At 30.7% G+C, this 12,366-nt stretch overlaps 6 protein-coding genes across 6 annotated transcripts; 4 read left to right on the top strand and 2 right to left on the bottom strand.

The window, feature by feature from the left end:
• Window positions 1-236: 236 nt before the first annotated feature.
• Window positions 237-491, top strand: BX663DRAFT_435651 (uncharacterized protein; the record flags this gene model as incomplete). The annotated part of the gene is made up of 1 exon (XM_051523137.1): window positions 237-491. A coding segment is annotated over one exon (255 nt), but the record flags the coding sequence as incomplete, so codon positions are not given.
• A 239-nt stretch (window positions 492-730) lies between these two features.
• On the top strand, window positions 731-919 carry BX663DRAFT_435503 (uncharacterized protein; the record flags this gene model as incomplete). The annotated part of the gene is made up of 1 exon (XM_051523121.1): window positions 731-919. A coding segment is annotated over one exon (189 nt), but the record flags the coding sequence as incomplete, so codon positions are not given.
• A 2,288-nt stretch (window positions 920-3,207) lies between these two features.
• BX663DRAFT_552460 (uncharacterized protein) lies at window positions 3,208-3,737 on the bottom strand (the record flags this gene model as incomplete). The annotated part of the gene is made up of 2 exons (XM_051531367.1): window positions 3,208-3,609; window positions 3,714-3,737. The coding sequence occupies 2 exons, from the start codon at window positions 3,735-3,737 to the stop codon at window positions 3,208-3,210; spliced, it is 426 nt and encodes a 141-aa protein (XP_051382533.1).
• A 189-nt stretch (window positions 3,738-3,926) lies between these two features.
• On the top strand, window positions 3,927-5,857 carry BX663DRAFT_511431 (acyl-CoA dehydrogenase/oxidase). The gene is made up of 3 exons (XM_051527889.1): window positions 3,927-4,177; window positions 4,281-4,432; window positions 4,563-5,857. The coding sequence occupies exons 1-3, from the start codon at window positions 4,019-4,021 to the stop codon at window positions 5,755-5,757; spliced, it is 1,506 nt and encodes a 501-aa protein (XP_051382532.1). The 5' UTR covers window positions 3,927-4,018; the 3' UTR covers window positions 5,758-5,857.
• A 3,874-nt stretch (window positions 5,858-9,731) lies between these two features.
• On the bottom strand, window positions 9,732-9,914 carry BX663DRAFT_435727 (STE like transcription factor-domain-containing protein; the record flags this gene model as incomplete). The annotated part of the gene is made up of 1 exon (XM_051523141.1): window positions 9,732-9,914. One exon carries the CDS (start codon window positions 9,912-9,914, stop codon window positions 9,732-9,734), a length of 183 nt encoding a protein of 60 aa, XP_051382531.1.
• Window positions 9,915-11,600: 1,686 nt separating this feature from the next.
• On the top strand, window positions 11,601-11,981 carry BX663DRAFT_407516 (transcription factor, STE-like protein; the record flags this gene model as incomplete). The annotated part of the gene is made up of 1 exon (XM_051522264.1): window positions 11,601-11,981. A coding segment is annotated over one exon (381 nt), but the record flags the coding sequence as incomplete, so codon positions are not given.
• Between the last annotated feature and the right edge of the window lie 385 nt (window positions 11,982-12,366).

Genomic DNA, 12,366 nt, shown 5'->3' with positions numbered 1-12,366 from the left:
ACAATGTTAGTATTTTTGACGAATCAAAATTAATTTTCATATAGTTTGTTTACCTTTTGGATGAATAAAAAAGAAAATTCAAATACGATGCAAAAATGGGACAAAGGAAAATTAAATGGAGACAGAATCAAAAAAAAAAAAATTGCTGTTCTTTTCGTAAAGACTTATTCTGCAGGTATCTTTAAGCTGTCACCGGTGAAGGTGCAGCAACCACATTGGAGGTGGTGCTTTGTCACAAAGGATTTGATCGTTTACTCGCTACTCATTTCTGCACAGAGATAGTTCGACCACAACTCGAATATGGTCTAGCTATTAGTCTACCCAGTGCAAAGAATATCCAACAACTGGAATCTTGTCAAAACACATGCATAAGACGGATATTTGGTGGCTCTAGTCAATCATCAGTAAAGGTGATGCTTCATATGGTAAACCAACCATCAATGAAGGTTAGGTGTCCATCCTGCAGACCCAATTCGTTTCCGTGCTATTGATTTACCGGATGATACCTTGCTCGCTAAATTACTTTCCTGAGCTTCAGCCCTCCACCTTCAACACTCAATGTATTAAACTCATTCAACATCATGCTGGAGACTCTGTGCTGCCAACTCCATTCCGTTAGACCAACGCTCCTTTCGTAAACATCGTCAAGAATTTCTGAAGAGAGTTTTCATCAGCTACGTGACGGGACACGTTCTGTTTTGCTTTCGCTTGCCGCCCTAATCTGATTATTGATCCGATACTCTGGTTACTCATGACACACAGTGAGCGTAGTCGAACTATTCGCTGGCGTCTTGGTTGGCTGCCCGGAGGAATACCTAAAGCCTGCCCATATCATCCTCATGTACACTTTAGTCGGCCACACGTCACTGAATGCTTGCACATCCACTTCTTGATCCAGGCAGGAAATGACTCAAACTAGTTGTCTCTTTAAACTTGTTAGCAGTATTCCCCCCCCTTTTTCTTCTCTTCTTCTTCTTTTCCTTTATCTTTTTACCTCTTGTCCCGTAAGAGGGTTTTTAGATACTTTTTTTTTCACATAATCTGAACTGACCTGGGCGATCCAATATAATAAAGATATTATGTGCTCATAGGTCACTTTATAAATTTTTAATTTATAAAAAAATAATAAAAAAAATACTGTTTAATCGTAATGACTGCAAAAAATATTTATTTAAACTCAATACAAATGATGCATTTATATAAAAGAATATAAAAGATTATGATTTAATCAGATGGGTTGATTATAAAAATGAAGATTTACAAGAATTCTACTAATTAGAGATCTCACAAATACATTCTGCGCCTCAATTTATACCAAGAGATTGCTAATAACTGTTATATCCAGGAATAATAGAAATAAAGAGCTGTTATAGAATCGTTCTTACCCACGAAAAAGAAATATTTAAATTCATTGAGCCACTACTGGTATTTAATCCCAGATTAAAAAGTGCCTGAGCAAATAACATAAAAGAAGATATTTCATGAACTATAAATTTAAAGAATTTGTATACTTCATTAACAATACTAAATATTATTATTCGATCGTAACCAATACATTCTTATTTCTCTCTAAATTTTGGGGCACTTTTGTATAAATGAGCTTATAATATTTAAAATCATAAATAAACATAATCGACTTTCAGAACTTACTGTTCGTCTTGTTGATTTACTAGTCTTTTTGTAGTTTTTCATAATATTTATTTCTTTTTCCCCTAATATTTTAATAGTAGAGATACCACGAATAGGTTGGTGGTATCTACAACAGTCTATCCAACCTATACTTGAAAAGGTAATGTGTTACTCAAATAATTGCAAATGATGGAAACCAAGTTGCCAAATGACTGCCTTTAAGCTGTTGGCCTATCATTTTATATGCGGCTTTTTTTTTTTTTATTATTTCTATAAATTGTGCAATACTCTTCCATACAACTCTGTTTTTTTTCAAAGTGCGACACTTTAATATATACATATTTTTTTTCTTGCAAAGTTGTATCAGATATATGCCTATATTAAGGAAGAAGGCCTTATCATCAGACGAAGAAGATAATAAATAATAAAAGAAAAAAGAATACAAAAAAAGAAGACCAGTTGAAGAAAAAGTAACGACGGTAATAATATATATGAAGTTAGTATTATCAAATATATATATTATAACACTTAGAAAACTATGATTATCTATCGAATGAAGCAACAAAGACAGTAATTCAAGATAAAAAGAAAAAGGTATATACGTATATATATATATAGTATATATTAGTAAACATAACTGATGATTATAAAAGCGCCATTGGATTTAAATATACAATGTGGAGTAATCACTTCAACTAATCATCTTCCTTGTAGAAGATCAATAACATGTAAATACATTCGATGGGAGCAAAAAGAGCTGTAGAAGGAAGAAGTCAATCTTTAATGAATTAATTTTAGTTTATCAACAAAAGAAAGATAAACAACCAGTACATATGATATATTTATAAAATGAATAGAGAACACATATTGATTAGAAGTAGCAACTACTGTTATTGATAAAAGAGGAAGAAATCAATAATAGATTCTGATGAAGAAACAGAACACGTTAGAATCGCTATTCAACAATTTCAACCTTATCCATTAAGTCAAAGGAAACATTTTACGTTCAGCGTAAAAGAAAATATCATAAACTTCATTCTATATTATACAAGCACTTACAACCCAAAGGAAGTAAGAAACAATAGGTTAGTAGTATCAGGTGATGCTTACATAAAGAGAAAAAAAAAACAATAAATCTTGTAAACAAGGTTAAAACTGCTCTGTTTCTGACATGGTAATTAATGGATTGTCTATTCATCATCATATAATAAACATAAATTTGCTTCACTTTGAAAAATAAAAACATCGTAAGAACATGTACATTATTATAATGAAGGTCATAAATTTACCTATATACAGCATTTATAATGAAATAAAAAAAAAAAATCATTTTTTTTTTCTTCATAATAGATGACAAACTCTTTGCAATACTTGTAAATACACATTTATATGATAATCTTTACATGTAGACATCTCTCTTCTATGCTATTAATTCTTTATATAATGTAAAATGGCAACTCTTCTTTAGATTCTTCTTCAGCTTTCCTTGCAATTTCTTTCCCTGATTCTTTTTGATTTTTCCTTTCTAAACGTTGACGCTCAATTGCTTTTTCTCGATTTCTTTATATGTATGTGTAATTAATTTTTTCCTGTATTTTGATGTCCAATGCCAAATCGATCTTGCTTCAAGACAGTTGCAATAGGATGACGACGTCCTTGACTATTTGCACCTAATCCTTCTTCATACTTCCAACCTTGTGATTGAAGCATTCTAAAACCAACATTAGTTCCATTTATTGTAAGAATATCGGGTGCTAAGGGCTGACTTGCACAACTACTATTACTACTCACTAAATGGGCTGTTCCTTGAATGTGTCTTTTGTAATCTGATTTTGGTATACTCATTTCACAACTTTTACAGAACCATGTTTCTTTTTCTACTTTATTGTTTTGTCTATTCTTAGATTGATCTTCATTATTACTGGATGATATAATGCTGCGATAAAATGAAGCTATTTCATCACCGTTCGATGTTTTAATCTTTTTTCATTTCTTCGTTTGTTTTTTGACTTTCAACAACAAATTCAATAGGTCGGGCGTATTTGATATAAATGGTTTTCTTTTATCTTTAAATCATCTTGGACTTGATTTGTTGATGAATCTGGCATAATTTTTTTCGAAAAAAAAAAAAAAAAAAGAATGTTTGTTGCGGTTGCTGTGAATGAAAATATCATTTTTTATTTTAGCAAATCATTTTATATTATTCCTATCAGATGATTGATTGTTGTATGTCATCTTATATAGAATTTATTATCATTGTAACACTTTTTATTTTCACATGCAATTTTTTTTCTTTTTTTTTTTATTTAAATATTTCTCCACATTATTATTATTCTTTCTCACCTTTTTTTTTTTCTTTTATTCACTCCCCACTCTCTTAGCACAAAAAATGCCTGAAATTAAAATATTTTCAAGAAATGAAGTAGCAAAACATAATACTGAAGATGACTGTTGGATCATTATTGATGGTGCAGTTTATAATGTATCTACTTTTGCTCAGTTGCATCCTGGTGGTAGTCAAATATTGATTGAATTAGGCGGAAAAGATGTGACGGGTACAAATAAACGAATAAATAAAAAAATATATATATTTATAATGATAATGATATACTTATATTTATTTGATCAGAGGACTTTTATGCTCTTCATAGACAAGACGTTTAATTAAATATGCTCCACGTCTTAAAATTGGTGTGATTGAAAATGAAAAATCGCAGGTTATAATTCGTCAATCTGGTGACTTGTCTAATGTTCCTTATGCAGAGCCCAGTTATTGGATGGGATTTAAAAGCGCTTATTACAAGTACGTAAATATTATTTATACATCTTCTCCTCACTCCTCCTATTATTTCCATTTCTCCTTTTTTTTTCTTCTTCTTGCATAAATATGAATGAATGACTGTATTGATTATTATTATTATTTAATGATATAGTGAAAGCCATACTAATTTTCGTAAAGCTATTCGTGCTATCTATGATGAAATTAAACCAGAAGCAATTTTATCTGAAGATTCGGGAGCATATCCTACTAAGGAACTTTATGCAAAATTAGGTGAGGAAGGTGTATTGGCAAGTCAAATTGGTCCTGGACCTTGGCTTAAAGGTCTTAAATTACCTGGAGGTATTAAACCTGAAGATTTTGATTACTTTCATGAAAAGATTGCTCATGAGGAAACAGCAAGGCTTGGAACACCTGGATTTGCGGATGGTATTTCATCAGGTTATAGTATTGGTCTTCCACCTATTTTTAACTTTGGTAATCCTGCTTTAAAAGCAAAAGTAGTCCCAGAGGTTTTACTGGGTAAAAAACGTATTTGTTTAGCTATTACAGAACCTTATGCAGGTTCTGATGTCGCTCGTATTCGAACAACAGCCACTCGAACCCCTGATGGTAAACATTTTATCATTAATGGTGTCAAGAAGTGGATTACGAATGGTACCTTTTCTGATTACTTTACAGTAGCTGCATCTACTGATAAAGGAATTACCATGTTTTTCGTTGAACGTGATGATCATATTGAAACAAAACAAATTAAAACTTCTTATTCTCCCTCAGCTGGTACATCTTATATTACCTTTGATAATGTTAAAGTACCTGCTGAAAATATTCTTGGTAAGGAAGGAAAGGGCTTCCAGGTAATCATGTATAATTTTAACCATGAACGTTGGTATATTTGTTGTGCTGTAATCGGAGCTTCTCGTGCTGTTGTAGAGGATTGTTTTAAATGGGCTAATCAACGTAAAGTGTTTGGTAAACGTCTTATTGATCAGCCTGTTATTCGTAACAAGCTGGCTTCTATGATCTCAGAATTAGAAGCAGTTGAAAATTGGCTAGAAAACATCACTTATCAAATGTGTAATATGTCTTATATGGAACAGTCTGTTAAATTGGCAGGTCCCATTGCTTTATTAAAGTATCGTTGTACACGTGTTTCTCATCATATTGCTGATGATGCCTGTCAAATCTTTGGAGGTCGTGCTATCACAAAGACAGGTATGGGTCGTATGATTGAAGCCTTCCAAAGAACGTATAAATTCGGTTCCATTCTTGGTGGTTCAGAAGAAATTATGGCTGATCTTGGTATTCGTCAAGCTATGAAAGCCTTCCCTACTGGTGCTAAGCTTTAATAGTTTACCTTATTTTATGAATTGAATCAATATATACAAATCTCTTTCTTTTCATATAATATAATAATTGATAAAAGAAATAAATCTAATTTTAACACATACATACACGTTTTTTTTTTAATAAAAAAAAAAGCATATGGAATGCAACCACTTAAACGCGCTATAGAATAAAAAAAGAGATTATATCCTCCTTTTTTTTTTTAAAAAAAAAAAGCATAAATTCACCTTTCATCTCTTCTTAAATTTTGTAATACTTTTTAATATCTTTATATAAATTACATGTCTTTTCTAAACCTTACAAGTTGGAGGTGAGATTGTATTAAATACTTTTCCTTTGAACTCGAATATGGAGCGCGACAGGTTAAAATTAAAGTTCCGGCTTTTTTTTTTCAAGGAGAACAATAAGCATGTGAAACTAAAGATGAACAATTATTTTTTATTGTGCAGTGACACAATAATAAAAGCTGTCTTTTATTATTTGTACATGAAGATGTTTTCATAAATACAAATAGCTTATGAACAAAAAAAAAAAAAAAAAAAAGTTTGAAATTTACAGTACAAACAAGCGCTGATAATTAATTTTTGCTTGGTAACTTTTCGCCATTTATGTATATAACAAAAACCTAAACAAAAAAGCTAACTTTATTTCAAAACCTAGTCGGATACTGAGACAGATATTAAAACGGATATATTCCCAGATTACTAAAATAGGATGTAGGAATCTTAAAAGAATAAGTTTTTTTTTTTTTTTGTTTTTTTTTTTGTAACCATATTCTCGCCCTCTTCCTTTCCTTCCTCTTTTATTTATTCTTTCAACAAAATATATTTATTTATTTTAAACTAAATGACTACAGGAACTGTTTCAGCTCAGAACTCGGAGGATATCGCCTTTGCTCGTGCTCTTCATGGTGACAAAATTAAAAAGGGACTTTTAGCCAACTTATCTTCAAAGAATGCAGATGTACATAACGTTGCCACTGACACTTACCTTAAGATGTGGAAGAATGCAGATGAAGAAACAAAAGAAGATGAATCAAAGAGATTAGATGGTTATACTTCTCTTGTTAACTCTTATTATAACTTGGCTACTGACTTTTATGAATATGGTAAATTGAGGGGAGAAAAAAAATTTTTTTTTTTTTTGTTTTCACTTTGCAATTGATACGTGCCTTTAACACTTTTCCTCTTTTTTTTATTTTATTTCATTTTATTTTGTCTTTGAATTAACTATTAGGTTGGGGAAGCAGTTTTCACTTTTGTCGTTATTATGTGGGTGAAGAATTCAATCGTGCTATTGCTCGTCATGAACATTATTTAGCTGCTAATATTGGTATTAAAAGTGATATGCGTGTACTCGATGTAGGTTGTGGTGTGGGTGGTCCTGCTCGTGAAATTGCTCATTTTACTGGTGCTCATGTCACTGGTTTAAATAATAATGCTTATCAAGTTCAAAGAGCTACTTATTATGCTGCTAAAGAGTTATTACAAGATCAAACCGAATTTGTTAAGGTAATAATGAACTCATAACATTATTTTCCACTCTTTATATATATATATTTATCTAAATTTAATATATGATGATTAGGGTAATTTTATGGAAATGCCTTTTGAAGATAATAGTTTTGATGCTGTCTATGCTATTGAAGCTACCTGTCATGCACCTGTATTTGAAGGTGTTTATGGTGAAATCTACCGTGTCTTAAAACCTGGAGGTAGTTTTGGTTGTTATGAATGGTGTATGACTGATAATTTCGATGAAAATAATCCTGAACATAAGAGAATTGCTCATGAAATTGAAATTGGTAATGGTATTCCCAAGATGCGTACCACAAAAGAATGTGTTCAAGCCTTGAAGAATGTTGGTTTTGATGTCTTGATGAACCAAGACCTTGCTGATATGGGAGATGCTATTCAATGGTATTATCCCCTTGAAGGTGATATTCGTAAATGTCAAACATTTAAGGATGTGTTTACTACGTTGGCTATGACTAAGCTGGGTCGTTTTACGACTACTAATGTTGTTCGTCTTTTGGAAAAGATCGGTTTAGCTCCAAAGGGTACTGTTGAAACTCAAAAGGTTTTAGAAACTGCTGCTGATGCCTTGGTTGCTGGTGCTCGATTAAACCTATTTACCCCTATGTTCTTCTTTGTTGCCAAGAAGCCCGAGTAAAGGAAGAAAAAAAAAAAAACTTTAAAAAGTAAAAAAAATAAAAATTATTTATTACTGTACATAAAAGCTTGTCAATTTAATAAATATAAAACATATTATCAAAATACGGGAAAGAGATCTATTATGGGTTTACATAATAGGAAAACAAAAAAAAAGAGATGCATATAAAAATCAAAGCATAATATCATATTACATATTTGATTTAATAGAGTCTACCACTAGATGAATTGTAATTCATATGAGAATACCACAAAAGACGATATGGCTGCTTCCCATCAACTGAAGAATGAAGGAGAAATGTATCAGGACTATTATCTTTATTATTATTACGAGAGTAGTACTGAACATCATCATGATATGGGTTCTAGAGAAAGTATCCATTTTTTTTTATTATGATTAGGAAGAGAAGAAGAAGGTGATGATTTATTTTGATCCATAGTAGGATTACGATTATGTGTCCTTTTAAGTTGATCAAGGTTATCTGTTCTTGAAAATTGTTTATCACGCAATATCATAACAATAAGACCTCTCTAGAATGTCTTTTTTTTTTTCAAATGTTCTAAACGTTTTAAAAGATTTAGCACATGAAGGTAAAGGACAAGTATAGATTTTATGATCGTTAAGGGGAGGGGAAATATTCCTTGCCCATTACTATTACAAGATGATATATTGAAATGATGAGAGAATAGCAAATAAAATCAAAAGAGTCCTCAGAAAGGTATTTATTCCAATACAAGACATCGACACTGCCCTTCCTCTTCTTCTTTGACGTTGTTTATAAGTAGGTGATCTATCAAAGAATAAAAAGAGACCGAAAATCATTTGTTGTTGTTGTTGTTGTTGTCTATTATCATAAGGGGCTAATTTAGGTGATGTATGAGCAGAGATATTTTTTTTTGGCTATTAAGGGAAGAGACGATAGGGATTGACTGAATCTATGTCTTTCTTGTATAAAATGGCTCAAAGTCAGTCCAATGATTCAATATAAGAGATAAGTCATCTAAAATAGACATAATTTACATATGCCTATATAAATTTACAAAATGTATATGCATATAAAGGGTTAATACCTTGTTTATCATTAAAAAGAAAACAAAAATATAAATATAAATATAGTATATGCTTTATATACATATATAGCATTAATATATAACCTTTATAGTTGACTTTAGGGCATATAATGTTTATTAAATTATACAGAGAGATCTTTTTTTTTTTTTTTTTTTTTTTTTTGTATACAGTTGAAGAATTTAATTACCTGCTGTAGCAGTCATAGTAGAATTAGTATTAGTAGTAATGTAATTAGGAGTATTATTATGAATGGAAGAAGAAGACGTAGAAGATTCGATGATCAATGAAGAATGATTACTATTAGTACTACTACTACTAATACTACTACTACTACTATTATTATTATTATTAATATTACTACTACTTTTTAAATTTTCATCTAGTGCGTTAGCAATAGCCACAGCTGAAATTGAAATAGCTTTCTTGAGCTGATCAAATAAATCTTGTGTTGTGTCCAAAGATAAAGAAGTTGCTGGTTCTGCAATAGCGACACTAGTTGGCTCCAGTTTCATCTTTTCTCTTTTTAAATCTCTTTCCAATGCATCCAAGAAAAGTCGATCATGAGGTACAGAAAACCAAAAGAAGACCTTTTGCTTCTTTTGTGTTCTTATGCAATTATTCTTGTAGAGCATCTCAAGGAAGGATGACTTGGGTTCCTCAAGTGAGGCATCTATGCCAGGCTTCAAATTGCGTAAATCAGAGAATATACCTTCTTCAAATTTTTTTAAATTTGTTACTGTCTACCAAAGAGATGGAAACGATACAAGAGGCAACGAACGATATCTGTTCCTGTCACATGAAACAGATCATTCCAAAAGACACAAGAGATATTTTCCCCTGTTGGTAAATGAAACGATTTGACTTGTTGATGAGGATCCCAATAGCTTGTAGCTGTACCTAAAAAATTTGAGTTCATCCATTTGTTTCAAACGCTCCTCTGTATTATCATTTGTTGGTGCTGGAAGTCTAACAGAAGTTGTATTCAAGGCTATTGTAGAAACAATTGGAACTGAATGTAATATTTGCTTTTCATTACTAAATCTTTCATCTTTTTGTTGGTTACTGAGCATTCAAAATAAAATGATTATTATAGATTTAACGAATATTATATAAATATATAAACGTATAAAAAGAAAAAAAAAGGTAAATAAAGTCTGGAATTCAACCAAATTATAAGTCGGAACAAAAGTAAGGGGTTAAAAAGGGGGAGAGAGAGTGAGAGAGAAAGAGAGAGAGAAAAAAAAAGGGGGAAAGAGTGGGTTATGTAAACTACAGAAGGATTTTACCATTTCTAACATGTATATGATGTTTAAGAGCACATTTTTTCCTTTTATGGATAATAAAATAGGGGTTGAATATAAAAGTTTAAAAAGAAAAAAAAAAGTCTAAAGTAGACAGGTATTTATTATATTAGATATATAAAGGGAAGGGAAAAATAGTTTCAGCGTTAAATATTTCAATTTGCCTGACATCATAACATTTTTTTTTATTAATTTTTCTTCTCCTGACTGCGTGTACATCTCCTGAAAAAAGGGTAAGTTATTTTTTGTTTCAAATCATTTAGCACTACTCAATTAAATAGCTTGAATATAACTATTTCTAATATAAAGTATTGTTGTCTAAATATATAATAAACTTGACACGTATAATATAGAACAAAATTCACTTTTCATAATCTTAAATAATAGTTTTCTTAATAAATAAAAAAAAAAGGAGGGGGGGTACTTTAAAATTCAAATGATGTATACACCTTTTTTCTTAAAAAAAAAAAAGGTGTATACATCATTTGAATTTTAAAGTACCCCCCTCCTTTTTTTATTTATTTATTAAGAAACTATTATTTAAGCTTATGATAAAGTGAATTTTGTTCTATATTATACGTGTCAAGTTTATTATATATTTTAGACAACAATACTTTATATTAGAAATAGTTATATTCAAGCTATTTAATTGAGTAGTGCTAAATGATTTGAAACAAAAAATAACTTACCCTTTTTTTCAGGAGATGTACACGCAGTCAGGAGAAGAAAAATTAATAAAAAAAAATGTTATGATGTCAGGCAAATTGAAATATTTAACGCTGAAACTATTTTTCCCTTCCCTTTATATATCTAATATAATAAATACCTGTCTACTTTAGACTTTTTTTTTTCTTTTTAAACTTTTAATATTCAACCCCTATTTTATTATCCATAAAAGGAAAAAAATGTGCTCTTAAACATCATATACATGGTTAGAAATGGTAAAATCCTTCTGTAGTTTACATAACCCACTCTTTCCCCCCTTTTTTTTTTCTCTCTCTCTTTCTCTCTCACTCTCTCTCCCCCTTTTTAACCCCTTACTTTTGTTCCGACTTATAATTTGGTTGAATTCCAGACTTTATTTTACCTTTTTTTTTCTTTTTATACGTTTATATATTTATATAATATTCGTTAAATCTATAATAATCATTTTATTTTGAATGCTCAGTAACCAACAAAAAGATGAAAGATTTAGTAATGAAAAGCAAATATTACATTCAGTTCCAATTGTTTCTACAATAGCCTTGAATACAACTTCTGTTAGACTTCCAGCACCAACAAATGATAATACAGAGGAGCGTTTGAAACAAATGGATGAACTCAAATATTTTTTAGGTACAGCTACAAGCTATTGGGATCCTCATCAACAAGTCAAATCGTTTCATTTACCAACAGGGGAAAATATCTCTTGTGTCTTTTGGAATGATCTGTTTCATGTGACAGGAACAGATATCGTTCGTTGCCTCTTGTATCGTTTCCATCTCTTTGGTAGACCAGTAACAAATTTAAAAAAATTTGAAGAAGGTATATTCTCTGATTTACGCAATTTGAAGCCTGGCATAGATGCCTCACTTGAGGAACCCAAGTCATCCTTCCTTGAGATGCTCTACAAGAATAATTGCATAAGAACACAAAAGAAGCAAAAGGTCTTCTTTTGGTTTTCTGTACCTCATGATCGACTTTTCTTGGATGCATTGGAAAGAGATTTAAAAAGAGAAAAGATGAAACTGGAGCCAACTAGTGTCGCTATTGCAGAACCAGCAACTTCTTTATCTTTGGACACAACACAAGATTTATTTGATCAGCTCAAGAAAGCTATTTCAATTTCAGCTGTGGCTATTGCTAACGCACTAGATGAAAATTTAAAAAGTAGTAGTAATATTAATAATAATAATAATAGTAGTAGTAGTAGTATTAGTAGTAGTAGTACTAATAGTAATCATTCTTCATTGATCATCGAATCTTCTACGTCTTCTTCTTCCATTCATAATAATACTCCTAATTACATTACTACTAATACTAATTCTACTATGACTGCTACAGCAGGTAATTAAATTCTTCAACTGT

This window comes from Cokeromyces recurvatus, assembly GCF_025118155.1.
Source record: "Cokeromyces recurvatus strain NRRL 2243 chromosome Unknown BX663scaffold_14, whole genome shotgun sequence".
NCBI lineage: Eukaryota > Fungi > Mucoromycota > Mucoromycetes > Mucorales > Mucoraceae > Cokeromyces > Cokeromyces recurvatus.
This window is presented reverse-complemented; position numbering and strand designations above follow the sequence as displayed.